Source organism: Arxiozyma heterogenica, assembly GCF_036370985.1.
Source record: "Arxiozyma heterogenica strain weizmannii chromosome Unknown scaffold_27, whole genome shotgun sequence".
NCBI classification, from domain to species: domain Eukaryota; kingdom Fungi; phylum Ascomycota; class Saccharomycetes; order Saccharomycetales; family Saccharomycetaceae; genus Arxiozyma; species Arxiozyma heterogenica.
The window spans coordinates 147,664-173,097 of NW_027042680.1; the positions used below are offsets into that span (position 1 = coordinate 147,664).

Below are 25,434 nucleotides of genomic sequence, written 5' to 3' on the forward strand. Positions count from 1 at the left end.
ATCCTCCCCTCCCGAACAAAAGACTCTCTTACGGCAAATTAAGAAAAAATAAACAGGTATGAGCACAAGAACATAAAAATAAGTCATATTGAAGTGAGTTATAAAGGTATGTATATATATATATATGTGTGTGTGTGTGTGTGCGTTTGTCAAAAAAAAAATAGATAAATAAATTTATTTAACCAGATATATAAGTGGCATCTATTTTTTGTAAAGATGGACCTAAATTTAACATCAATTTTCTTCTATAAGAAGTTTGATTGTTTAGTTGTATCGGATTACCTTCTAAATAGATGGTCTCTAAATTAGGCAAAGATCCTAATTCTTGTCCTAGGGATTCAAAACTTTGATCAATTTTATTAAACGATGCCCATAAATCAGTCAAATTGGTTAAATGGGACAAATTTTCTATCCTGGTAATACGATTTGACGTAATATCCAATGTAGTCAATTTTGTGTTTTTCTCTAACCCTTCAATGGAAGTTATGAAATTATGAGATAGATATAATTCTTCCAAATTTGTCAATTCTTCTAGCCCCTCAATTTTATGAATCTTATTACTTTGAATTGATAAAATTTTTAAAGATTTCAAATGGTGTAAATTAATTAACCTTGGGATATGATTTTTACCTAACCAAATTTCTTGTAAATTTGTTAACCCTTCAAGACAATTTTCACCAATATTTGTAATTTCATTACCACCAAGTTCTAAATTTTTCAAATTGTGTAAGTTATTCAACCCTTCTATTCTTTTAATTTTATTTTGGACAAAATAAAGATTCTCCAACTCTTTTAGATTATCCAAATTTTTGATATGTTTAATATTGTTGAATGAAAGGTCCAAATTTTTCAACTGAACTAAGTTGTTAACATACTTGGAAATATGTTTGATTCTATTATCATAGAAATCAAGGTCTTCTATTGTATTCACAGGTAAAGAATCCACCTCACTGATACTTTCTATTAGATTTTGTCTAAGACATAGACTTTTTAGTTTGGTGAAACGAATCAGATTCAAATCTTCTAGAGCTTTAATCTTTAAATGTACCAAATTGATCACCTCAGTATCATCAGGCAAATCCGAAGTTAAATCAGAATCTGCTGAAAGATATTCAACATTATTGTCTGGTAACTCTTGCATAGATAATTGATTAACACCTTTGGAAATCTGAGAATCCTGTTGATTCTCTTTATTATCTTGGTTATTTTCACTGGACATTAAGACAAATTTGGTATATAATTATTAATTAGGATTGTATAAAAAATTTTGTTGATACTATTATTGTTATTATTATTGTTATTATTATTGTTATTATTATTGCTTATTATTATTGCTTATTATTATTGCTTATTAGCCCTTCGTAAATAAGCAATAATATAATGCGAAAGGAGAACTATAAGTAGAGCTACAAGTATATATGAAGATATATTTTGTATGTATGTGAATATTTGCGTGTGTAATCCATCTTTAGTGGCGAAGACAGAGGAAGAAAGAGAAAGAAAAAGAGGAATGTGAATGTAAAAGTGGATGTGTGTTTAAGAATTATTACCTGGGTTCGCCCATACACCACACCAGAGTGCCACTTTATTAATTGTTTCAACCATTTTGAACCAGTTGATCGACCACTAGTAATAACAATCAATGGGTTATGGTGCTTTGGATGGATTTTATATTGACGTTTATCCAATTGCTTTGTAAATAAATCAACCCACCTTAGAATATGTGGAGAAATATGTAAATACATCTTTAAATGTATACCTCTGTATGTTTGTGTCTATTACTAATCAACTATTACTAATCAGAGATAATCCAGTAACTTTTTCCTAAGAAGAAAAAAAGTAATTTTGGAAGAAAAATGTTGCAATGGAAGTGAAACCGAAAGCAGAGGGAAATGTGATGGGATGCGATGGGATGAGACAAGATGAGATGGGATAAAATATATAACATGTGTATGTATCTATATTCTTATTATTTCTACCCCTCTCTCCTTTTTCTTTCTTTTGTTTATATGTATTACAACATTTTCAATGGAAATTCGTCAACAAAGAAACGAGGAATATAGCTCACACAGATTTTTATGATGGATCAAGAAGATTCTATTCCAATTGTCCCAGTAGCAGTCTCCACAGCTCAAACAGAAAATGAATTCACATTTGATAAATTTGATACAAAAATTAAGGATCGGCAATTTTATCTTGGTGAATATGATGAAAATGATTATAACATCCTATCTGATAAAATAACACAGTACTATTCCTTGCCTAAGTTAATCCGATATCTAAAGGACAACAATACAAAATTTCACAATATCACTTTACAATTCCCAGATTCTTTAATCATGGATTCGTCAATCATAGTAAACGTTTTGCAGAAACATTTCCCTAGTGCACAATTTCATAAAGAAAATATAGGGCTAGGTGTGAGTGACCCTGTGGATTCTAATGGATCTCCAATTAGAAGGTTTTGGATCTTGGCCGATACCGCATACAGTGCATGCTGTGTAGATGAAATCGCTGCAGAACATGTTAATTCGGATTTAGTTGTCCATTTTGGTGATGCTTGTTTAAATGCTATTCAAAAACTACCTGTTGTTTATATTTTTGGTCAACCTCGTTTAGATTGTGACAAACTTATTAAACAGTTCCTCGATAGATATCCAAATAAGGATGCTAAAATATGCCTGATGTCAAATGCACCATATACTATTCATCTGGCGAAGATATACAATACTTTGGTTAATTTAGGTTATTTGAATATTGTATATACTCAAATCAATAAAGATATGGCAGGTTCAAATGCCGTCATAATGGACTCATCAAATATTAATAGCGACAATGTAAATGATTTTGAAGTTAAAGAAGTTTATACTTTAGGTAATAGAAAACTTTATGGTAAATGTAACATTATCGAGGATCCAGCGGAATTACAGTCATCTTTTGAATTATTTTATATCACCATCCCACAAGATCCACATTTACTATACTTGACAACCACTTTCAATACTGTCACTTTATATGATGTGGAAAATAACTCGATTATAGATAGTGCATTTCCCTCATTAATGAAACGTTATAGGTTTATGAATGTGGCCCGAACCGCAGGTTGCATTGGTATCTTAATTAATACTTTGTCTTTAAGAAATACAAAGGAGACTATAAATAAGCTGATTAAATTAGTTAGATCAAATGCGAAAAAACATTATTTATTCGTGGTTGGGAAACCAAATATAGCCAAATTGGCTAATTTTGAACCAGTAGATATCTGGTGTATCCTTGGTTGTGGACAAGGTGGGATTATTATTGACCAATTTAACGAATTTTATAAACCAATAATAACACCATATGAATTGACATTAGCATTAAACAAAGAGATTATATGGACTGGTAAATGGGTTACAGATTTTGAAAATGCATTACAAGGACTTACAATTGAGGATGATCAAAATAATAGTGACATAGCCCCTGATAGTGATGCTCCAGAATTTGATGTTGTTACCGGTAAGTTTGTTTCCACATCAAGGCCCCTAAGAGAATTAAAACATTTAGAATTAGAATCTCCCTTGAATGATTCTGGTGATTTGGTGAAAAGTATAAGAGGAGGTGCAGTTATTAAAGGTACTGTTTCAACTTCAGCAACAAATTTACAAAATAGATATTGGAGTGGGTTGGGTAGTGATTTTAAAAATGATGAAGATTATGATGAGGATGGTGCCATTGTAGAAGAAGGAATTATTGGTGTCGCTCGTGGATATCAATTTGACCGTCGTGATGCAATTGAAAAAAACCAACAATAGTTTTAATGATGTAAAAAAGAAAATTTTCTATTTTCATTATATTGAAATAGAGATAAAACAAAATATATATTTAATTGGATACATATAATAATGTATATTTTATTTATTTGGAATTGTTGACTGTCACTTTGGAATATTTCTACTATTAGCGAAAAGATATATATGGAGTCTTTTGCACTAAGTATCAATATACACTCTTTTTTATTAATGATAATTGATAATGTTGATGCAAGGCTTCTGAATCAAAAATTCTAGTAGAGTTCATTTTAGACTAATATAATAAGATAATGTAACTTACAATAGGATATTGGTAGTATTATAAGTTTTATTGTTATTTACAGTAGAAAGTTAGTGGTACTATAAATTGTTATTGTATTGCTTTTTCTTTTTCTTTCTAGATAATTAATATGCAAGATACAATATTATACAGTATACTCATTTTATCTTCGAATCTTCTTTAATGTAAATTTTCGTAACTTTTTATCACTTAGTACAGTGAATTTAGATTAGCAAACATAACTCTAATCATATTTCAACAGGTAATAAGTGAATCTGCATGCTTTCAAAAGATTTTTTATACAATTTAACTCTATTAACAAACAAATCTGTTGAAATAGAATGTTCTATAATGAAATAGATAGAACAATAAGATTTTAGCAGACATTAAACGATAAATTGTTGAGTAATAATCGTTGAGAGGTTACCAAAAGTTGTTGAGTTTGTTTATTAAATATCTTACTGTTCGTAGAGGAAAATGGCTTAATATTAACATATATAAAGCCAAGGATTTCATTATACATTATTTTTATCTGATTTACAATCTTTGTATATTATTATTTCTATGTTGTATATAGAGAAAGAAAGTGAAGAACTTTATTATAATTTTGTATACTAAATCTGTTTAATATAATATTGAGAATGTTTACTATATATCCCATGAATACAGGCGCTCATTCTCAACAAAATCAATATAAATTGCTTTTTTTTTACAATTTGTTTATTACGGTAACCTCCTTTAGAGGACGTAGATAAAACATGAAATACAAAATTTTGTAACAAACTATAATTTTTACAATTCAATCTATATATAAACTAAACTTTAATTCTTTTTCAGTACACAATTTATGTTATTTCAATAATAATAGTTATTTTTCTGTTAATTAAACCAATATATATTTCAAATATTCAAACTAAATCATAATAAATAGAAACAACTATACAAATACAGGAAATTATGGTAAAGTAAAGTAGTAATTATACAAATATTATCACAGCAAAAAACACTGATCGTATATACCAGGGATACAATATGCAATTTGAAAACAATAATTAATATAAACAGTAAATTAATTACTAAATGGTATTATATACAAAAACAACGTAGCTTTTTCACTGTTTTACTCTAATTGTCTTATTTATTTATCTATCTATTTATTTATTTATATATGCTTTATAAATTATAGAAAAAAAGATAAATCATAGAACATGAAGTAACAATTTATAAAATGTCCTTTTATATGTTCTCCAAACTTGATTAACCCTCTAATTGGATGTATTAATGGATAAATAAATTATACACAAATTAATTTACAAAGTATATACTACCATATATCTTGGACTTCCTGTTATAATATGATGTGGTCAGAGTTTTGTGTTATTCGGGGAAGCGCTAGAAATATCAAACGAATAATCTATTAGTAATCGAGACAATAATTGATACAATCGGTAATGCAATTATTAATACAGTCTTATATATTAACGGCTATATCGAGCTTATATAATTATACTATTTGCTTATTGTATTCTGCGTTCGATGTTCGTTGGTTGTTTTGTTGGTTGTTCGTTATATATATAATATATTTAAATTATGTGTAAGAGAGGAGTAACAGAAGATAGTTCCATCTACAGAAAACGTTGTCCTTTTATATGTTTTTTGGAGCTCGATCAATTATTCAGATCTGTATATTAACGAGCTTAGTGATCCAAACCCTAAATTTTATTATATTAATTTAGGTGCACTAGTGGATTAGAACTGCACCCCAATTCTCTAATCATGGTGATTAGTAATACACGTGGGACTTATTAAAACAATAGGTAAATTCTACATTTGCCAAAAATCTTATGTAATCCAATCTCTTCATTATGCAGCATCTAATGTTGTAGCACGTGTATGGCTTATTAAGACAATAAATAGTTCTAGATTCATTCAGGATCTTATGTAATCTTGATGGTTATAACTATTCTATTCCACAGCATCCCGGCGAGATAATTGGAGGGTTGGCCGAGTGGTCTAAGGCGGCAGACTTAAGATCTGTTGGACAGTGTCCGCGCGAGTTCGAACCTCGCATCCTTCATTTTTGCTAGTTTTTTTGGAAAAATTTTTGACTAAATTACCTTGGTAAAAAAAGCAAAGAACCATCTATACATACTACCATTTGTTTAAGAAGTCATAGTTGCACAATCATTTTTTAGAAAATAATATAAATAACAGATCAATGAATAATATGTCACCAAAGAACCATAATATTCCATTTAGCACTTAGTTTTTTAAGTTTGTTTAAAAATAATCTTGCAAGATAGAGAAACTCATTGAATGATTCCATAAAACCATTTCACTATATAATTAACCTATCATATATATTGCTATTAACTTCAATTATCTTATTAAAACAAAAAAACTAAAACAAAAATATGTTCAAAAAATATAAAAACCAGGACTTAGATATGACTTTTTGGTGGAAGAAGAATCCAAAGACGCCTATTGATAATGTCAAACTACTTATAGAACAACTTTCCAAAATCAACACTGCGTCTACTATTGATAATAAAAAGAAGTTACAAGGTGAATGTTGGAACTATTTGATTGCTATCAAGTTGTATACTATAGGAGAAGCAGACCCTAAACCTACACCTGAATTAATAGACGAAATGTTTAAAGAAATGCATAATTTAGATTTATTTTATGAACTATTGGAGCATTTCACTGATTTAGAATTTGAAGCAAGAAAAGAAATTGTGTTACTTTTTGCCATATGTTTGAACTACTCTAAGGATAATAAGTTTGTTACTGTTGATTACCTTGTATCCAAACCTAAATCATTAAATTATATGTTACGATTGATGGAATCCTCCTTGCAAAAAAGGATATCTCCTCAAGATCTTTTTTTGCTTGTTGGTAATATGGTTCTTGAATGTGTGAAATATGAACAACTGAATAGAATAATTCTAAAAGACACTCAATTATGGAGATTTTTCCAATTTGCTACAATAAATAACTTTGAAATCAGTACCCAATCATTACAAATATTAAATTCTGCATTAACAGAACACCCTAAATTGGTATCCCAAGAATTCTTTTCCACTGAAAATAATATTACTAAATTTATTCTAAGTATAAATAAATTAATTGCACATGGATCATATGTAACAAAGAGACAATCCACTAAGTTATTATCATCATTAATATTAAGAAAGGCTAACAACCAATTAATGCAATATTACATAAATTCATCAGACAATTTAAAATTGATCATGACTGTAATGACGGATAAATCGAAAAATCTTCAATTAGAAGCTTTCCACGTATTCAAAGTAATGGTTGCTAATCCAAGAAAGACAAAACCAGTGTTTGATATTTTAACCAAAAACAGAGATAAGTTACTAATATATTTCGAGAAATTTGGAGCGGATAATATGGATCAAACATTTCAAGACGAAAGGAATTTTATCATACAACAAATTGATGGGTTACCGAGGTTAGTAGTATCCTCCACAAACAATGAAGGTGTATTAAACCCTTCGCTTTCAATTGTGTCTGCCTCATCATCTCCAATTCAAAATACTTAAATAGTAAATACAAATTAAACAATTTCTTTATTTATTTTTTCGCATATAGCATAATTAAACAAGCAATCAATATTGTTCCCTATATATTCATGTAGGTTTTTCAAAAAAAAAAGAAGCTTTTTTTCATTTTTAGTGTTAAATTAAGCTGATATTATTACTTTTAAATACAAACTTTGATATGAAACTGAAAAATCATCCAGCAGAATACAGTATATATTCCAGACATTTACAAAATCAACTTTTCAAGTATTTGTAATTATTCACCGACTTTTTTTAAGTTGTTCTCCATCCTTCATCAAAATGTTCTTTTCCTTTTTTGCTTTAACTCTTTGATTCTTTAAATTTTGTTTGTTAATATTTGGATTATTCGATGAATTTGATCTTAATAATTGAACTGTCGTATCTTTATTTTCCTTATTTGTGATTTTCTTAATTGGGATAATTGGTGTCACAGATCTTCTCGACAAGAAATTTAATTCAGTTTCAGATTTTTTAATGATATTAGATTTTCTAGCTATTGTTAAATCATTTAGACGTTTCTTCCATATAGGAACTTGCTGTTCTAATAAGTTATTAATCTCAATTAATTTTTCTTCATTTTTTAATCTTTCTACAGGGTTAAACGGTCCAAATTGATACCCACATTTTCCATCAAATTTGAGAAGATAGTTGTGGAAATGCCATAAACTTGTTCTGTGACACACGGAGATTAGTGATATTCCAAAATTCTGAGCAGTTTTATACATTCTTTGTTCCATCTCCGGGGAGACTGCAGAGGTGCATTCATCTAATACAGCAAATTTAGGTTTATGATAATACATTCGTGCCATGGCTAATCTTTGTTGAACACCAATTGACAGTTTTTCGGTCCAGTTTCTACATAGATCAAATGCCTCCTTTAAATCTACAGATAAAGGTGTTTCCATATCTGAAGTTAACGTAGATACTTCATTAACTACATTTTTAGATTGATTTTTGGCCAATAAGATAGACATATTTTCTGTAATCAAATCCTTTAAATCTAATAATTCCAATATTTTTACCAATTCATCATCCCCTTTAGAATAATCACCCTTAAATCTTCTTTCAAATTGATAAATAGAGTCTGGATAAATTATTTGTTCTCTAAAAGTAGATTTATTACCCATATAAGGCCTTTGTGGCAAATAAAATATACTACACTCCTGAATTTTATCATTATTAACATCATCTTTTAGAGTAGTTCTTTTAGGAATAGTTAATTTTGGTATACTATTTGAATAGAATTTTCTAACGGGCCAGAGTCCACCCAAAATACGGAATAAAGAAGACTTACCACAGCCATTAGGTCCAATAATCAACAAATGGTCTCCATGTTTTAATTCAAAACTTAATTCTGGTATTAGAACTTGATCTGTTGGTGTTATAATAGGGACGTTCTCAAATTTGATTAATGAATCATTAAATTCAATCAGAGCATTATCTTGTAATTCAAAAGTGTTAACATTACCTGACAAGATATACGAATCTAAGATATCATTAAACTGATTTAACCTAATTCTAACACCTTTCAATTGTTGAATATTTCTCTTCAATTCTACAAACCTACCAAACGATGTTGATGCAGTGACTAGCAATCGTCTATTTGTAATAAAATCTGCTGTCATATCATGATATCCTTTATTTAATGGGTCCTTAATTAAGCTGGCTTTATCTTTAAAGAAAATTGGAATCGAACACAGGGCCAAACCTGCAGCACCCCATGTATATTTAATAACAAATGTGGTAGCCAAATCGTATAATGCCTTAGCCCTTATCTCCCTATTTAAGAAAAGGACCAACTTATAAAAAGAATAATCCAAATTCATCAATTCAACTTCCTGCCCACGTAGGAATGCTATTTCTTCATTGTTTATGCGAATATTAGAATGTAAAAATCTGAACCAACTCTCTAAAGAAGATCTTATCATAGTCAAATTAGTAAAATTTGGCTGTAACAATCGTAATAAAGAATTTGAACCAGATACAACCAGACCCAAAGCCAAAGTGCCTTCCCCCATCATACTTGAAGTTGACATTAATAGCTTAAAAGAACAAAGAATTAAATCCAAGGTTGGTTTCAGTAATTGATTCAACAAGATTGAACTGTTTGTTGCAAACGTATAGATATCTAAAGTTAAATTATCTTGAATCTCTGTCGTTGCAGTGGCTACCGAGTAAAATGTACGGGAATTAGAAAGATATTTATCTAATAAAAAATTTGATACCTTTCTATTTATTGTAATTGAAAAGAATTTTGTCACATATGCTATTAAAGAGTTAATAAAACTTGCAGGGATACCTAATATCATCCATTGACCTAATAAAATTTTTAAGAACTTACCAATTTGACCTTTAACTAAAGTTGACACTAGTTTACCATCTAAAGTAGCCACATAGAGAGATAGAAAGGTTCTAATAATTAGAAGACAAGATTGTGTAAAAAACAACAATATACATTTTCTATCAGTTAAAATCAGTCTCAACAAAAAATCTCTCCTCTTTCGCGCCTTTAGATTGACATGATTAACTTTTGTTGTTTCTGTTGTTTCTTTATCGTTAAATAAACCAATTTTATTCGAGGGACGTATTTGATCCTCATGCAAAAGCAAACCATCGTCTCTCTCTAAAGTAAATGTTCCAGAACTGCTTGAACTCTCATCATTTTCATTCTCTGTATCAGTTTCAAATTCAAAACTTGTCTTTTTGAAATATTTGGAAAGTGATTTTTTATTATTTTTATTTTTACTCCTATTCTCAGTTTTACTCCTATTATTCATAGTATCCGCATCATTATCCTTAGTATTTTTTAAATTCAAATTCTTGTCATTATCATCATTTTCAGCGGATCTTTTAGTTATATTACTTCCCGTACCTACTAGTGTAGAAAAGAGTAATATCACGTACGATGACCTTAGAAGAGTCACTCTATATTTTTTATAAAATTTTAAAAGTAATTCCTGCATTACAATGTTAAATAATAATTTTTTCTCTTTTTCCCACCCTCACTGTTTGTTACTACCAACCTATTCTGACCTTTCTCTAAAAATCTTCACATCTATAGCATTTCACTAAATATTACATCTAAAAAGCACAAATACAACTATATATACTCGTAAGACTTGACAATCCAGAGTTATTCAATATTTGCCCGAATCAAAGGGCTATCTTCCAATACCTTCCTCTCCATTAACTGACCACTAACAATATCCTAAAACTGAGGTTTTAACCACAGACAGCCTAATATTTCCCCTCTTTACCCCTCTTTAAAGACCTCAGAGGGCTTGCGGGAATAAGTCTCCAGGACTCCGAACAACCCTGTGTCAGTATGGAGAGGAAACAATAAACCTGACTAGATTGCATTGTATTTTACTGTATCATATTGTGTTGTATTGTATTCTATTGCCCAACAGAAAAAAAAGAAAAGAAAAGCCAAAAACTCCGAGATTGGCAGATATCATCGATTTTTTCTTCTTTTCTATGGTAATGATGTCTACTTCTCAATTCCAATATGTGATAATATGGACAAAAAGTTGTTGATACGTCAATATTGATAGAAATTTGGCTATCTGTGAGAAAACATGATCCTTAGTTTATAAAGTGGTATTTTTAACAAAATAACAAAACATCACACAATAAGGAAAGAAAAAGAAGAAAATCAAAAAAAAAAATTTACAACTTCTTTTTAACTGTAATTATTACAAAAAGATAAAAATAAAAATAACCAAAAGAGTTACTTAACTGCTACATTAGATACTATACACAATAACAACAAAAATCACTGATTGTTGTCCTTCACTTAATCTTCTTCTTTTTTCCTTTTTATTTTTTATTTTTTTTTCGTTTTTTTATTTACAATCAATCAAACCTTGCTATCAGGATGTGATGACGAAGTCACAGGTAGTGTAGTTTCAAGTTTTTCATCAACTGATAAAGAAATAGATGGTGTATGTGGCATTTCAAAAATATCTGATGAAGTATTTCTTATATAACTATCATTTGTAACTGCAGTTGTAGGTAAATTTGTTTTGGAAAATTTAGATGAGCTTGGAGAAATAGAAGATGACGAATCAGAATTTGATGTCTTTTTTCTTAGGATCTCAACTTTATCATAACCACCTTCTTGTTTCTCATCAATCACAGAGATATTCTCTGTGGATTTTGTCTTTAGCAACATAATACTACCACTTTCATCGAGTTCCTGGCCCTCATTCTCAGAATCATCACTGTACATACCCACATTCTTTTCTTGTAATTTAACCTCTCCTTTCAAATACCTTCTTGCCTTCCAACAAGCTACTAACACAATTAATGTAGTTAGACAACTTAACACAAAAGCTGTCCACATTAACCCTGAATAGGCTACACCAGTTTGATACACAACACCATAATCATCATGGTGTGTCCCTGACTTAATAACCTCAATAACAATAGCATTAATTGTAGCACCAATACCATTAAACAATGCAGTGGAAAAGGTGAAGCCAAGTAAAATATACCAGCACCACATATGCTTCACGTCAGTGATTAAATTATAGATGATAAAGCCAATGACTGCAGCAGAGAAAATAATTGTTAAAAGATTCATAGTCAGCAAAGCTGAAATTGAAGAAACATATTGATGTTGTCTATTCAATAAATCACCTTCCAAGTGTAAATCGTTGGCTGAAATGTCCAAGCCTTTTAAATATGGTTGGAAATCAGATTCCATTAATGAATCATATATGATATTTCTGAAATCCAAGTCTTGTACAGCATGAGGTTTATTGCAAGTAAGGATATCCTTATTACCATTGGCTTTACATAAAGTAAAAATTGACAATCTGTAATAAATTGGAATCTTCAAATAATCCAATAAAATTGGTGTCATTTCACGTAAAGCCAATTCAGAAATTGGTTGAACAGATTGTGCATCATTTAGAATATTAACAATTGGTGTAAAAGTATCAGGATTTTCTTGAGCCCATGAGGTTAAAACGACTAACGATTTAAATGTTGATTCTGGATTAGTTGACGAATTCATCAAAGTGAATAAAGATGGGATGTATTTAACTGTAGTTGAATTAGGTGTTAACCCATTTTGTAACAACCCAACAATTGAAATCGATTTTGTTCCATTATTGGACACACCTAAAAGACCTTCAAGCGCCAATAGTTGTTCACGTGTGGCTGTAGTGTTTTTCACTAACGATAAAGATTTAATAATATCGAGAGCCATAGTAGCATTATTTGAATTATTGATAATACTAACTAGTGCAGGTAAAGCTAATTTGGCATTTTCATTATTTGTAATATTTTGCTTAATCATATCGGTCAAAATAGTTAAAGTAGAATTGAGGTTAGTGGAAGAAGTCAACAAACTTTGAACAGAGTACAAAAGTTCTTCTTGGGAAGAAGAAGATGAGGAAGAAGAACTTAGGCCATTAAACACTCTTGTTAAATTTGCATTTGGGTTTGATTGCAACATTGTGGATAATGTGGAGAAGTAAGTCGAAATTTGTTGCTGGGGGATTGAAATGTTTGCCTGAATAATTTTTATTAAAGCATCATTTAATTGTGTCACATTATTAGTTGTTTGATATAAAGAAAATACGGGTAATAAAGCAACTTTTTCGGATAGAGTCAAATCATTCAAAACTTCCAATTGTTTAGTTGTATTCAAAGGATTAGCTGAGTTTGATAACAATTTTAAAGTAGATTCACTGGCTTGTAATAGTTGTGTATTATTAAAGTTCTGTAAAATTGGTGAAACTAGTTCAGATAAAAACTGCAAAGTTTGATTCCCATTATTGGAATTATCGACTAGACTTGAGATGCCAACTAATTCTCTTGTTGATTCAATTGGATCACCTTCCAATGCCAAGGGAGCCAATTTAACCAAAGAGTCTATTGTAACAGAAGTGTTATTTGCATTAGATAATAATAATAGTAATGGAGATAGAGCTGGGGTAGTGGATACGGTTTTTAGAGCGCCAAAAATGTTATTCAAAGATTGATTTGGAGCAGTTAAAGCAGAACCTAATATTGTTAAAATTGGTTTCATTTGTGGAATAACTTTTGAAACATTGATATGAGCTATATCAGCGTCACCCAAATAAACATTATTAATTGGTGTATAGTTTGAAGTAGAACCGGCAGTAGCTACAATTACCAAAATAAATGTAGTAAAAATAAAAATTAATGCAATTATTAACCAATAGCTGTTTCTACCAAAATCATGCTTGGTCTTAGATGAAACTATCAGTCTCATATTATCTTATTAAAACACGAAAGCAAAACAAACAAACAAACAAACAAACCAAAAATATCAAAAAAAATAAATGTCGATATTTTAATGGTTACCAGCTATTATTAGTGTTATGATTGTTAATTGTAGTGGGTTGCTTAGTATTTGTTAGAAAGAAATTAATCAACTATCTTCTAAAAGAAAAAAAAGACCAAAAAAAAGGGAATATAGTTAATAAGTCAAAGGACGATGAACAAACATATTCAACATTTTTTACAATTTCAATCAATTATTAAAAAAAAAAACCTTTGAACCCAATTCTCCATTTGCATACAAAATTAGTTATATATATATATAAGTATAAACATATATATATACATAAGTATGTGTATGTGAGTATGTGTGTGATTTGATGATAAGTTCTATTTAGTCAAACAACAATTGTTGGGGAAAAACATCAAAAAGCCAGAAAGAACAAAAAAAAAAGAATAAAAACAAGTGATAAAAGCAACAGTGAGTAGCAATAACCATAATAACACAATATTACGACTAATTAATATCATCGTTTAAAATCAAACAAATGAAAAGGAAAAAAAGAAAAGATAAAAGCAAAAGAAATGAATCAACTGTTAAACCAAGTTTTATTATATTCTCATCCTCATCCCCACCCTCACCATATCTCTTATTCATCACAACTTTCTTTCAACTGTTTAGTTGAGTTTAGTGACAGTTCGCAGATCATAAGCTCCATCATCCCACTATCCCACTGACCTGCTGCCCAACTTTATACACCGAAAGCAGTTATATATTCATGTTTTCGTTAGTATATGTTGTCGGTCTTATAATAATAGCCATCATCTAAAAAAAGACATCCCACCTCCCTTTGTTGTTGTAATCTTCGAAGTCTTATCAGTTTGTTTGAATGTTGCAACAACAAATGTTGAATTTTGAGATTACATAATAATGAAGCAATGATGTCATTGACAGACACGCTCACCATCCAAAAAGGGTTATTTTTTTATAGCAACAACAACAATATGGATGATGAAAATGATGGCAAATAACAATACCAATATACAACGAAAACAAAAGAAAAGGAAACGAAAAGATGAGTTGAAATATGTTTTGTTATTGTGTTTACTTTACTTTCCACTCGGGGATTCCCTATTGTTGCGTCTGCTGTTGCTTCTGCCGCATTCTATTTGTCTTTCCCTTTTGTGTTCTTTTGTTTTCCAGTTGTTTGTATTTCGGCTTCTCTCCTCTTTTTTTTTTTTTTTTTCTATTTTCCATTTTTCTTCCACTCATTTATATTGTTGCTATTTTTTTTCTTTTTTCTTTTTTTTTCTTTCTCTTTTTTTCTTTAATTTATCTCTTAGAAATGATATATAGACACAATATCTCCCTCTATATAAAAATTGGGTATTATACATTATATGGCATATATAGCGTCATCTTCATTGTTTAAATGGGTAAAATAGATAAAACTACTATATACTTGACAAAGCAAGAAAAGGGCCTTTTTCTTTTTTTTTGCTTTTTTATTTTTTTTTTTTCAATTTTCAATTCGTAAGTCTCAATTCTCAATTTACAATAAAGTATAAAATATTTGTTTGTGCAATTATAATGTATATGTTTACATTTCCATAAGGGAGTCTTCTGGTTTATAGACTACAGTATAGTTAAATGTTTGAATCACACCTAAGAATTGGTTAGAGTAAATAGAATCTGCCAATACCAATTGTAAAGATATACCAAAATATGGTCCCCAAATATGTCTTCTATTACCACTACTACCAATATTGCTATTGCTATTTGGACTGTTTTGATTTCCTTGTCTTATAATCGAATCTTGTCCCATTTTATCTCTCCCACTTTCGTCAAATCTTACTTTACCATTTATATTACATATTAATGTACCTGAACCTGGTATAACATGATAATCTAAACTTGTTAATGTATGTTGTGTAGCAACCATTTGTTGCTGCCACAATGTTAGAAATTGCATCGCATCAGAGAATGGCGCTGAGTTATATATTATCTTGGCATTTGGAGGTTGTGCAAATAACTGCAAAAATTCTTGTAATTTGTTTACATCTGTGTTATCCAAATGTGCTAAAATCTTCTTAATAAATGTCTCTGTAATTGCACCTTGTTGATTCGTATTAATATTACTAGTGCTATTCATTCTTATGTATATTCCTAGACTCTTTATTTTTTTACTTCTGTTTCTTAACAGTTATTTTCTTCTTTTTCTTTACCATTCCTTTCAATAAAATTTGCCTTTACGTTTTCTTCCATGGCCTTCAAACATTGGCTATTTTAGTTTTTTTCTCTTTTCTTTCCTTTCAATCCTTCAAAATTTTTGTTGAAATTTTCCCTTTCTGATTTCCAATCTTTTCCGAATACTAAAACAAAATTTGCCAGAAACTACATCAGATCAAAAATGAAAAAGAAAAGAGAAAAGAATCAAAAAAAAAAACAGAAAAAAAAACTTTATTAAAGGAACGCTGGTTTTTTACCCCTTTAGGTAAAAAGTACAGCCTTCGAGAAACTTTATTACCTGAAAGACAAACTTGGACAATAATTAACAACACACACATAATAAATGATATCTGCACAGATAAAGAGAACAAAATTGATTTAATTTTTGAAAATTTCCCTTTTCAGCCAATTATTGCAAAATTATATTTCTACTTTTGGCAGATTTTACTATATTTGTGTTTCACTCTCGTAGAGATACATTAATTGATTGATTGATCGATTGTCAAAAAATAGTAAAACCCAGCTCTCTTCACCCTTTTTCTATTTTTGATCTCAATAGATCTTTTATTTCTTGGTATGATTTCAATAGCTCTTCAGTTGAAAAACAATTTACATAACTATACATACACACACACACACATATATATATATATATCTATTGATTAATAAAGACAAAATAAATAATGTGTGATTAAACTACTTGTCTTTTTTTAGAGTTTTTTGTAAAATCACGTATTATACTACGATTATAAAGTTCCTGTATCAGTTGCAAAACAAGTAATGATATTTTAGTTTATCTTCTCTTTCCTCTTTCTTCATTCACTTATCGTATAACACTAAATAAAATAAACTAATCCATAATAAGAACTATCTCATAGGATCAGCAATGCAAACATCTCTTTCAATTCAAACGAATACATCTAATATTCCGATGCTTGAGAACCATATAATATCATCATCGTCTTCACTCTCGCAGATCCCAAAAAGTTGCACAGTGTCACCAAAATTATCATACTCTCACAATGAGTTAAATATTAAAAAATCATGGACTGCCCCAACCAGTCCAATTCGCACGTATAGATGCAACATCCAAAATAATAACCAGTATCTAAATAAACATTTAATGACTCCACAATCTTCCCCTACATTTCTAGAAAATTCATCTTTACAGCTACCTGAACTTCAATTATCACAATCCAACGTTTCAAACCCTGGAATCACGAAACAAAATGTAACTTTGCCTTCTTTGAGACACTTGCAATTACTACCTGATCCAAGAATACAAGAAAATTCTTATATCTACCCAGATACGTCAGAGAGAACTCCAATGTGGAGAAATACTCTTTTAAATTGGTGCAAAACTGAGAAATATCATGATTATCTATCTATTAAAGAACAAAATATCAAAACTAGAAATTATTATACTGCAAATATCCCAAAAATGAGGACCACAACCACAAATACAATAACTACATCTAATACTAGTACCAATGCAAACATGACTACAGATACTGGTTTATCGAAAGTCTTCAGCACTTCTAATGTCCCATCAATTCTGCAAAGCAAAGACCCATTTTATGGTCTTTCTAACAAACCATGGGAGTTTCAAAGCCCTTTAACACCACCAATGTCTCCCGGAAGAACCTCCCAACCAACATTTGATAAAAAACACAATACTACTAACCAAAAGGATAATCTAAGTAATGGTACAAATAACCATGATATATTTAATCCTATTATAAGTGAAAAGTTGATTCAGTGTATCAAAAAGCAACAAATAATTAATTCTAATCGAATCAGCAAATCGACATCCTCTGTTAATACTCATAAAAAAACAAACAGTTTTAAGGCATTACAGATAAAAAAAATGTTAATGGATAGAGACGTATTATCTATCAATTCAAAAAAAAATTCAACAACCATTGACAATAACAATAATAATAACAACCAATCTAAAAGTTCTTCCAAAAGTATTGTTATTACTAATTTTATCACATCATCCACCACTACTGCCACAACAAATGAAAAAATCAAAAACAACGATCATAAGAATGATAGTAATGTATTTATGCCTGCAAATGAAGGCACGACGATTACTGCTACTACCACATTACTATCTTCTCCAACCTTAAGTCCAAATGTATCAAGATCTGATTCTCCCATCAGAAGAAAAAAAAACAAAGATAACAAGACACCTAACAATAATACTTCAAGATCACGTTCTAGATCACATTCACCAGTACGTATTGTTAACTTTTCTAATACAACAACTACACCACCCCCACCTCCTTCTTCTTTACAATATAATCATAATAATAATAACCATAATTGTCAGAAAACTAATTATTCATTACCACGTTATCATACTTTTTCCTTAAGTGGATCATCTAGTCCTATTTACTTAACACAACCCACCAATCATATTGAAGATAACAATTATTGTAAGACTATTCACAACAATCATAATACTAATAGTTATGGTAACAATATCATGTTGTACTCAACCAATTCAAACAAAAAAATATCTTCCAAAGCATTACCGAGATCGTTTTCAGCACCCAATTCCACAAACACTTCTCCATTAAGAGGCAAAGAAAGACGGAGTTCTCACACTACTACGAGGAAATGTGTTTCGTGTAATTCCCAGGATTCTCCTTGCTGGAGACCAAGTTGGTCAAAGAAGAGACAACATCAATTATGTAATTCTTGCGGGTTAAGATATAAGAAGACAAAAACGCGTTGTTTAAATATGAAGTGTAAGAAAATCCCTACAAAAGGTGAATTAAATATAATGAAATCACAAGGTAAAACAACAGGTACCGTAGCTAATAATCCCGACATAATTGGTCCAGTGGTTGGGTATCGTTGTTTGTTCTGTAATTCAATCACAGAAACTTTGGATTAAAATTTAATTAAAATACACGTATGCATATATTCCTATACTATATAATTTTCATCATAAAGTAAGTATTCTAGTATCTTTTTTTATTTTTGTATTCTATAATTTTGATCTTATTCTTTACAAAACTATAAATGATATTTATTCTTTTGTTCTTACGTAATTTCTTCTTAAAATGAATCAAAAATATCTACAATAATCCCTCACTATCTAGAAATAAAATTTCCTGCCATCTTTCATTGCTGTAAGACTAAACAAGTTCCCATTATCACCTATACAGTTAGACTACACCAATGGCACTATTCTGATCTATCTCTTAGTAACTTAAAGACACTAAAAATAGAAACAATGGAAAACAATAAACAAAAAATGTTTTTTTTTCTTTCTCTTCGTTTTTTTTTTACTGGAATTTTTAATGAGAGAAGGCAAGAAAGAAAAAAAAAATTGCGATGCCCAAACAAAACTTGAAAAAATTTATCTTGTTTTGCCAAGTTTTCCATGAACTTTCTCTAACTCCTTTTTGGTTCACTAATCGTCCAAAACTGCTCCTCTCCTTATTCCCCAGTCTCTCTTTCTTCTAGAGATTTTGATTTAATCCCGTTAAATAAATTTGCTTTATTAAGTCCTACTCAGTTTAGTTCCCTTTACTGCTCCTCTTTCACCCCCCTCCTTTCACTGTATTCTGAAAATATCGTTAATAGTGTTTATTAACTGTATTTGCCTCAGCACAGACGCGTGTGATCTATACCCACACATAAATATTGAACAATTTCCATTTCAACAGGGAAAACACACACACACACATATATATACATATATACGTACATATATACATACATATATTTGTAACTCGATCATTTATATTCAACTATAACTGACAACAAGTTGTAAAAAAAGTATCCAACTAACAAAACAAATAAAATTTCTTTTGAGATATTGTTATTATTTTTATACACACATTTATCCATTTCACATATTTTCACAAACTCAAGTAGATACAAATTACGATGTCTGGTTCTACATTAGTTGAATCTGAAGTTTGTTCTTCAACTACTACTTTGACCGATTTATCCCCTATTAACAGTACCACTCCATCTACTTCTGCTCTTATCTCCACTACCAATACCATAAACTCAAAACCGGTAGCTAGGTTAAATAATGAGGCATTGACTGCTTTACTAGAAACATTCAAACATGATCCTAACCTACATACTCTTCCACATCAATCTGACCATATTGGTATTTTTAATACATTAAAACAACGTATCAATTCTATTAATGATGATACATGTTCCCCTGGTGAAGAAAACTCCTTTTTTGTTTGTGATATGAAGGAATTACGTAACTTATACAAGAATTGGAAAGTGGAATTACCTCGTGTTCAACCACACTATGCAGTGAAATGTAACCCACAGCCTGAATTATTAAAAGTTCTAGCTTCCCTCGGTGTTAACTTTGATTGTGCTTCTAAGAGAGAAATTGATACAATTTTGAAATTAGGTATTGAGCCACACAGAATCATCTATGCAAACCCATGCAAGGTTGGATCTCATATCAGATATGCTCAACAAAATGGTGTAGAAATGACCACGTTCGATAATGCTGAAGAATTACATAAGATTAAAAAATTCCATCCATCAGCCAAACTATTCCTTCGGATTGCTACTGATGATACTACTGCACAATGCCGGCTATCTACAAAATTTGGTGCCCATTTATCTGCCATACCAGAGTTATTACAAACAGTTAAAGACCTGGAATTAAATCTTGTTGGTGTTAGTTTCCATGTTGGCTCGGGTGCATCCGATTTTAGTTCCTTATATAAAGCAACCAGAGATGCTCGTTGGGTTTTTGATATTGCTGTTAATGAATTTGGTCTACCACCTTTAAAGACCTTGGATGTAGGTGGTGGTTTCCAATTAACTTCCTTCCAAGAGTCCAGTAAAGTTTTAAGATTATCTTTGGATGAATTCTTCCCAGAAAATTGTGGCGTTAATATCATTGCTGAACCAGGAAGATATTTTGCAGAAACAACCTTAACTTTAGCCACACACATCATCGCCAAACGTAAGATTGACAACGATCAGGCTATGATCTATATTAATGACGGTGTCTATGGTAATTTAAATTGTATCCTTTTCGATCACCAAGAACCAACACCAAGAATCTTATACAGTAATAACAAGTTCCACTATGATGACTTTAATTCTACTTCCGCTGTACCAACCCCTTCCCACCCATATAAAGTATCCATTTGGGGTCCAACATGCGACGGTTTAGATTGTATCACTAAGGAATATTACATGCGCCATGACCTTGTTGTTGGAGATTGGTTATATTTTCCAAATTTAGGAGCATATACTTCTTCTGCTGCTACTCCATTTAATGGATTTGATCAACATGTTGATACGATTATTATCAATGAAGATCTTTGACAACACAAGAAATAAATATGCTTCTTTACTTATTTATCTTTATTTTTATCAGTATTTCGAATCATTATTAATAGACTATATTCCAAGAGGAGTAAGAAGTTCAACACCTGTTTCTTCTAACCCTTAGTTTCCATCTCTTTGTTCATTTTCATCCTTCCTTGAACAAGCATCCCTTTTTACCAAATTGAAATTACATACTTTGAACTTCAATTTCTTCCTTACACGCGTTTGTGTAACAGAATTATTAAATAATGAAATATATCTAAAAAAAAAGTTCCCTTTCTTTTAGTTTATACTATCTACCGTTTTTATTTAATTCTGCTATCTCTTGATAAAAGATTTGTAAGTGTTTACTCTTTACAGACTTTTTCTTTTAATTTTTTTAATAACATTCAATTCAATCCGATCATAAAAAAAGTACTAAAGAATGTCAATTTCCATATGCAGATGAATCACTACATATTATAAAGAAAACACACACAAAGATAATACATGCTATAGAAGAAGAGAAATAAATATTCAACTGAACCTGCACTAATTGTTTCCTAATAACAGAGTTTTCTTCTTTTAAAGAGACAAGATATCTAAGATATGAATACCAAAGAAGTTTGTAAAATTGCAATTATAAAACCTACAATTGAAAATGTGGTACCGTTCAACGTTTATAAAAAGACGCAGCCTCGACAGTTAGATAATTCTAGTAATTTAGGTATGACCACTCCATATCACAGCAACAGTAATAACCTAAACACTATCTCAATACCGTTAGATCAATGTATTCTGTTAGGTGGAGGAAGAAATTTCATATTAAGTTTATTAAACAGTTCAACATATCCCACCGAGAAACTAGAATCGGTTGATTTGTTTATATTAAATACATGTGTGGTATTATGGTTCGATGTTTTAGGTCATGGTCTTGAAATACCCTACACTTCGATAGTGTACCATGCTATAGAAAGAAACCATAATCATAACATACCGCCAACCTATGATGATGGCCACTCACTAGCATTAATAATAACTGTGATAAAAGACGCTGTATTGGATCAGTTTTTTCCAAGTGAACAAAGACATGAATCCAATGTAATAATAGATTCGGTAGAATTAGTATTATATCCAAAGTATTCAACATATGAAAGACACTATAACAATCAAGTAGAAACTTTATTTACGTTTACTAATTTTGGTATGAACAGAGGTGATGAAATGATCAGTAATTGTAATAATGCACTTGCTATGGGAATGGAATTACACACGGATTCGTTTGAAAATGACGATAAGACAGGAAACACCCATTTGCAAGATATTTTTAATCAAAATGATGAAAGTGCTGGAGCACATGCCTCATTTGTTGGTATAAGCAGTTTTCTACAGAATGTCACATACAAAAACTCAGGATCTGCCGATGATTTGGATAACGATGAAGTTTTTTTAGATCAAATTGTCAATAAAAATCCAAGTGAAGCTGGAATGTCATTACAATTCCAATTGAATGACAAATCAGCTGGAAAAAGGAATTTTAACTCTGAATAAATGAAGTGTTCTTACCTCTTCCTATTTGGCAGTTTTCTTTTATTACTAAAATTATGAAAATACAAATAAAATAATATTAATCACTAATGCTGCTTCTTCAAATATAAAGATTATAGATAAACTATTTTCGACAATACTAGTTATACTCGAATAATTTCAATAAACCCTAGATCACTTTAACATTATATTTTTGACTTTCACTTTACATATATATGTTTGGATAATCTTCTTATTTCGCATCTATTTTATTCTTTCTAAGATTTTTGTTTGGAAAATGGCACTAACAAAATTGAAAAGATCATCTTTTTTTTTTTCTTTTCTTTTTTTTTTTTTAACTAAAAAATGAAAAAATTTTTTTGCCAATGAAAAATTTTGAAATGTTTCAATAGAATTAACTAAAATTTTCTTTTGTTTCATTTACTGATAGATGAGCGTTTTTTTATATTAATACTTGTAAAAGCGATGAAGAGGGAGGGTTCATTTGCTAACCATAGTCAGTTGTTGTATCAATATGTGTCTACGGTTCTGTAGCTACCGTTGTTTATCGTAGTCTTAAATCACCAATGTTTATATTGACTAATATGATTTACTCTTGGAATAATCATTTAGTAATCTTGTTTGTATAGTAGTGCAAGTGAGTCTTCGAGATTAATAAAGCATTTGGTGCTACTTTTTCTTTTGGATTGTTTCATATTATCCAGCACTATTTCTCCACCTCCTAATCATCTAGGTCTCCCATCTCTCTTTTAGATAAAACCATTATTTCTTCGTCCTTTTCAGTTTAGTTACACTTTATTCTATTCTAGTCTAGAATTGGATACATTGTCTATCATCGATATCTTCTGCATTTCTTCATTTGATCAGTTTCAATTGTTCTTTTGATTACTCCATTTTTTTTAGATCCATATTTCTGCATCCTATCTCCAAGTTCTTATTATTTTTAAATCATTTAACTAATCATGCGTAAGTGCAAAGTCTTTGTTGGCAATTCACATCCTGAATTGGGTAAATTAGTTTGTGAACGTTTAGGTATCGAACCTGCTCCATGTACTTTAAAAAAATTTGCTAATGGTGAAACTTCAGTCCAAATTGGTGTCTCTGTCAGAGATGAAGATGTCTATGTCATCCAATCAGGGTCTCCAACTGTCAATGACCATATTATGGAATTATTGATCCTAGTCTCTGCATGTAGAGGTGGTTCTGCAAGAAAGATTACTGCTGTGATTCCTCAATTCCCATATTCTAAACAATGTAAAATGAAGAAACACAGAGGCGCTATTACTGCAAGAATGTTAGCTAACTTATTAGTCATGGCAGGTGCTGATCATGTTGTGTCCATGGACTTACATGCATCTCAAATGCAAGGCTTCTTTACTAAACCAGTCGATAACCTTTATGGGGCTCCAAGTTTAGCTAGATGGATCAGAGAAAATGTTCCTGATTACCAAAATGCCGTTGTTGTTTCTAAGAATGCTGGTGGTACAAAGAGGGTCACTGCTTTAGCCGATTCTTTGAAGATTAATTTTGCTATGATCCATACTGATCGCCGTCGTTCCAAAGATCTTTACTCCCAAAATAAAGATTTACAACAATTAAAACTAAGAAAACAGTCTATGTTAAGAAAGAATAGACCAATCATTAGACCAGGTGATCACCCAGATGAAGAAGAAAATATTATATTGACCAACGGTATCCAAACTGCTAGAATTCGTAATGGTCATGTAATTGGTGATGATGAAGCTGACGAAATTAATAACGAAGAAGCTATGGAAACTGATGAAGAAGATCTGACTTTATCAGTAAGTGATTCTCATTCCTATGCCCTTGGTGGTACCTATGATGCAGCTGACTCAGAAGATGAAGATGCTGATGCATCAACTGTTCCAAAAGAAAAGTTAATCACTTTAGTTGGTAACGTTCATGATCGTGCTGCCATTATCTTAGATGATATGATCAATAGACCGGGCTCTTTTATCAGTGCTGCTGAGCATTTAGTTCAAAACTGTGGTGCCAAAAGAGTCTACGTCGTTGCTACTCATGGTATTTTTACCGGTAATTGTTTGGAAGAATTAGAAAAATGTCAATATATTCATCAAATTGTTGTAACTAACACTTATCCAATTTCTAAGGAAAGTTCTGAAAAATCTAAGAAGTTAGTTGTAATTGATGTGTCTCCAATTTTCGCCGAATGTATTCGTCGTGACCATTACGGTGAAAGCATCTCCGTTTTGTTTGATTCCTTAGCCACTATATGATCAAAGATAGATGTATTTTAATATCTCTACACTCATTTCTTTATCTTCCTAATCAATTTTTATTGGCGATACTTTATTCTATTTTTTTATACTTAGATTTAATTCATTTTCATGAAATATCCTTCAATTTATATCTTTATTGAAAAAAATCTTTAAAATATGCAAA

At 30.4% G+C, this 25,434-nt stretch overlaps 10 protein-coding genes and 1 non-coding gene across 11 annotated transcripts; 7 read left to right on the forward strand and 4 right to left on the reverse strand.

Moving 5' to 3' along the window:
- Positions 1-178: 178 nt before the first annotated feature.
- Positions 179-1,219, reverse strand: SDS22 (type 1 protein phosphatase-activating protein SDS22; the record flags this gene model as incomplete). The annotated part of the gene is made up of 1 exon (XM_064859726.1): positions 179-1,219. One exon carries the CDS (start codon positions 1,217-1,219, stop codon positions 179-181), a length of 1,041 nt encoding a protein of 346 aa, XP_064713099.1.
- Positions 1,220-2,078: 859 nt separating this feature from the next.
- DPH2 (2-(3-amino-3-carboxypropyl)histidine synthase) lies at positions 2,079-3,794 on the forward strand (the record flags this gene model as incomplete). Its single annotated transcript, XM_064859727.1, has 1 exon — positions 2,079-3,794. The coding sequence occupies one exon, from the start codon at positions 2,079-2,081 to the stop codon at positions 3,792-3,794; it is 1,716 nt and encodes a 571-aa protein (XP_064713100.1).
- A 2,270-nt stretch (positions 3,795-6,064) lies between these two features.
- PWA37_003196 lies at positions 6,065-6,149 on the forward strand. Its single transcript has one exon. It is a non-coding gene; the product is annotated as a tRNA-Leu (tRNA).
- Positions 6,150-6,485: 336 nt separating this feature from the next.
- HYM1 (Hym1p) lies at positions 6,486-7,640 on the forward strand (the record flags this gene model as incomplete). The annotated part of the gene is made up of 1 exon (XM_064859728.1): positions 6,486-7,640. The coding sequence occupies one exon, from the start codon at positions 6,486-6,488 to the stop codon at positions 7,638-7,640; it is 1,155 nt and encodes a 384-aa protein (XP_064713101.1).
- Positions 7,641-7,900: 260 nt separating this feature from the next.
- Positions 7,901-10,624, reverse strand: PXA2 (ATP-binding cassette long-chain fatty acid transporter PXA2; the record flags this gene model as incomplete). The annotated part of the gene is made up of 1 exon (XM_064859729.1): positions 7,901-10,624. The coding sequence occupies one exon, from the start codon at positions 10,622-10,624 to the stop codon at positions 7,901-7,903; it is 2,724 nt and encodes a 907-aa protein (XP_064713102.1).
- Positions 10,625-11,520: 896 nt separating this feature from the next.
- Positions 11,521-13,908, reverse strand: FAT3 (Fat3p; the record flags this gene model as incomplete). The annotated part of the gene is made up of 1 exon (XM_064859730.1): positions 11,521-13,908. The coding sequence occupies one exon, from the start codon at positions 13,906-13,908 to the stop codon at positions 11,521-11,523; it is 2,388 nt and encodes a 795-aa protein (XP_064713103.1).
- A 1,609-nt stretch (positions 13,909-15,517) lies between these two features.
- MTR2 (Mtr2p) lies at positions 15,518-16,069 on the reverse strand (the record flags this gene model as incomplete). The annotated part of the gene is made up of 1 exon (XM_064859731.1): positions 15,518-16,069. One exon carries the CDS (start codon positions 16,067-16,069, stop codon positions 15,518-15,520), a length of 552 nt encoding a protein of 183 aa, XP_064713104.1.
- Positions 16,070-17,032: 963 nt separating this feature from the next.
- On the forward strand, positions 17,033-19,051 carry ASH1 (DNA-binding transcription repressor ASH1; the record flags this gene model as incomplete). Its single annotated transcript, XM_064859732.1, has 1 exon — positions 17,033-19,051. One exon carries the CDS (start codon positions 17,033-17,035, stop codon positions 19,049-19,051), a length of 2,019 nt encoding a protein of 672 aa, XP_064713105.1.
- A 1,001-nt stretch (positions 19,052-20,052) lies between these two features.
- Positions 20,053-21,480, forward strand: SPE1 (ornithine decarboxylase SPE1; the record flags this gene model as incomplete). The annotated part of the gene is made up of 1 exon (XM_064859733.1): positions 20,053-21,480. The coding sequence occupies one exon, from the start codon at positions 20,053-20,055 to the stop codon at positions 21,478-21,480; it is 1,428 nt and encodes a 475-aa protein (XP_064713106.1).
- A 591-nt stretch (positions 21,481-22,071) lies between these two features.
- On the forward strand, positions 22,072-23,013 carry LOT5 (Lot5p; the record flags this gene model as incomplete). The annotated part of the gene is made up of 1 exon (XM_064859734.1): positions 22,072-23,013. One exon carries the CDS (start codon positions 22,072-22,074, stop codon positions 23,011-23,013), a length of 942 nt encoding a protein of 313 aa, XP_064713107.1.
- Positions 23,014-23,972: 959 nt separating this feature from the next.
- On the forward strand, positions 23,973-25,268 carry PRS1 (ribose phosphate diphosphokinase subunit PRS1; the record flags this gene model as incomplete). Its single annotated transcript, XM_064859735.1, has 1 exon — positions 23,973-25,268. The coding sequence occupies one exon, from the start codon at positions 23,973-23,975 to the stop codon at positions 25,266-25,268; it is 1,296 nt and encodes a 431-aa protein (XP_064713108.1).
- Between the last annotated feature and the right edge of the window lie 166 nt (positions 25,269-25,434).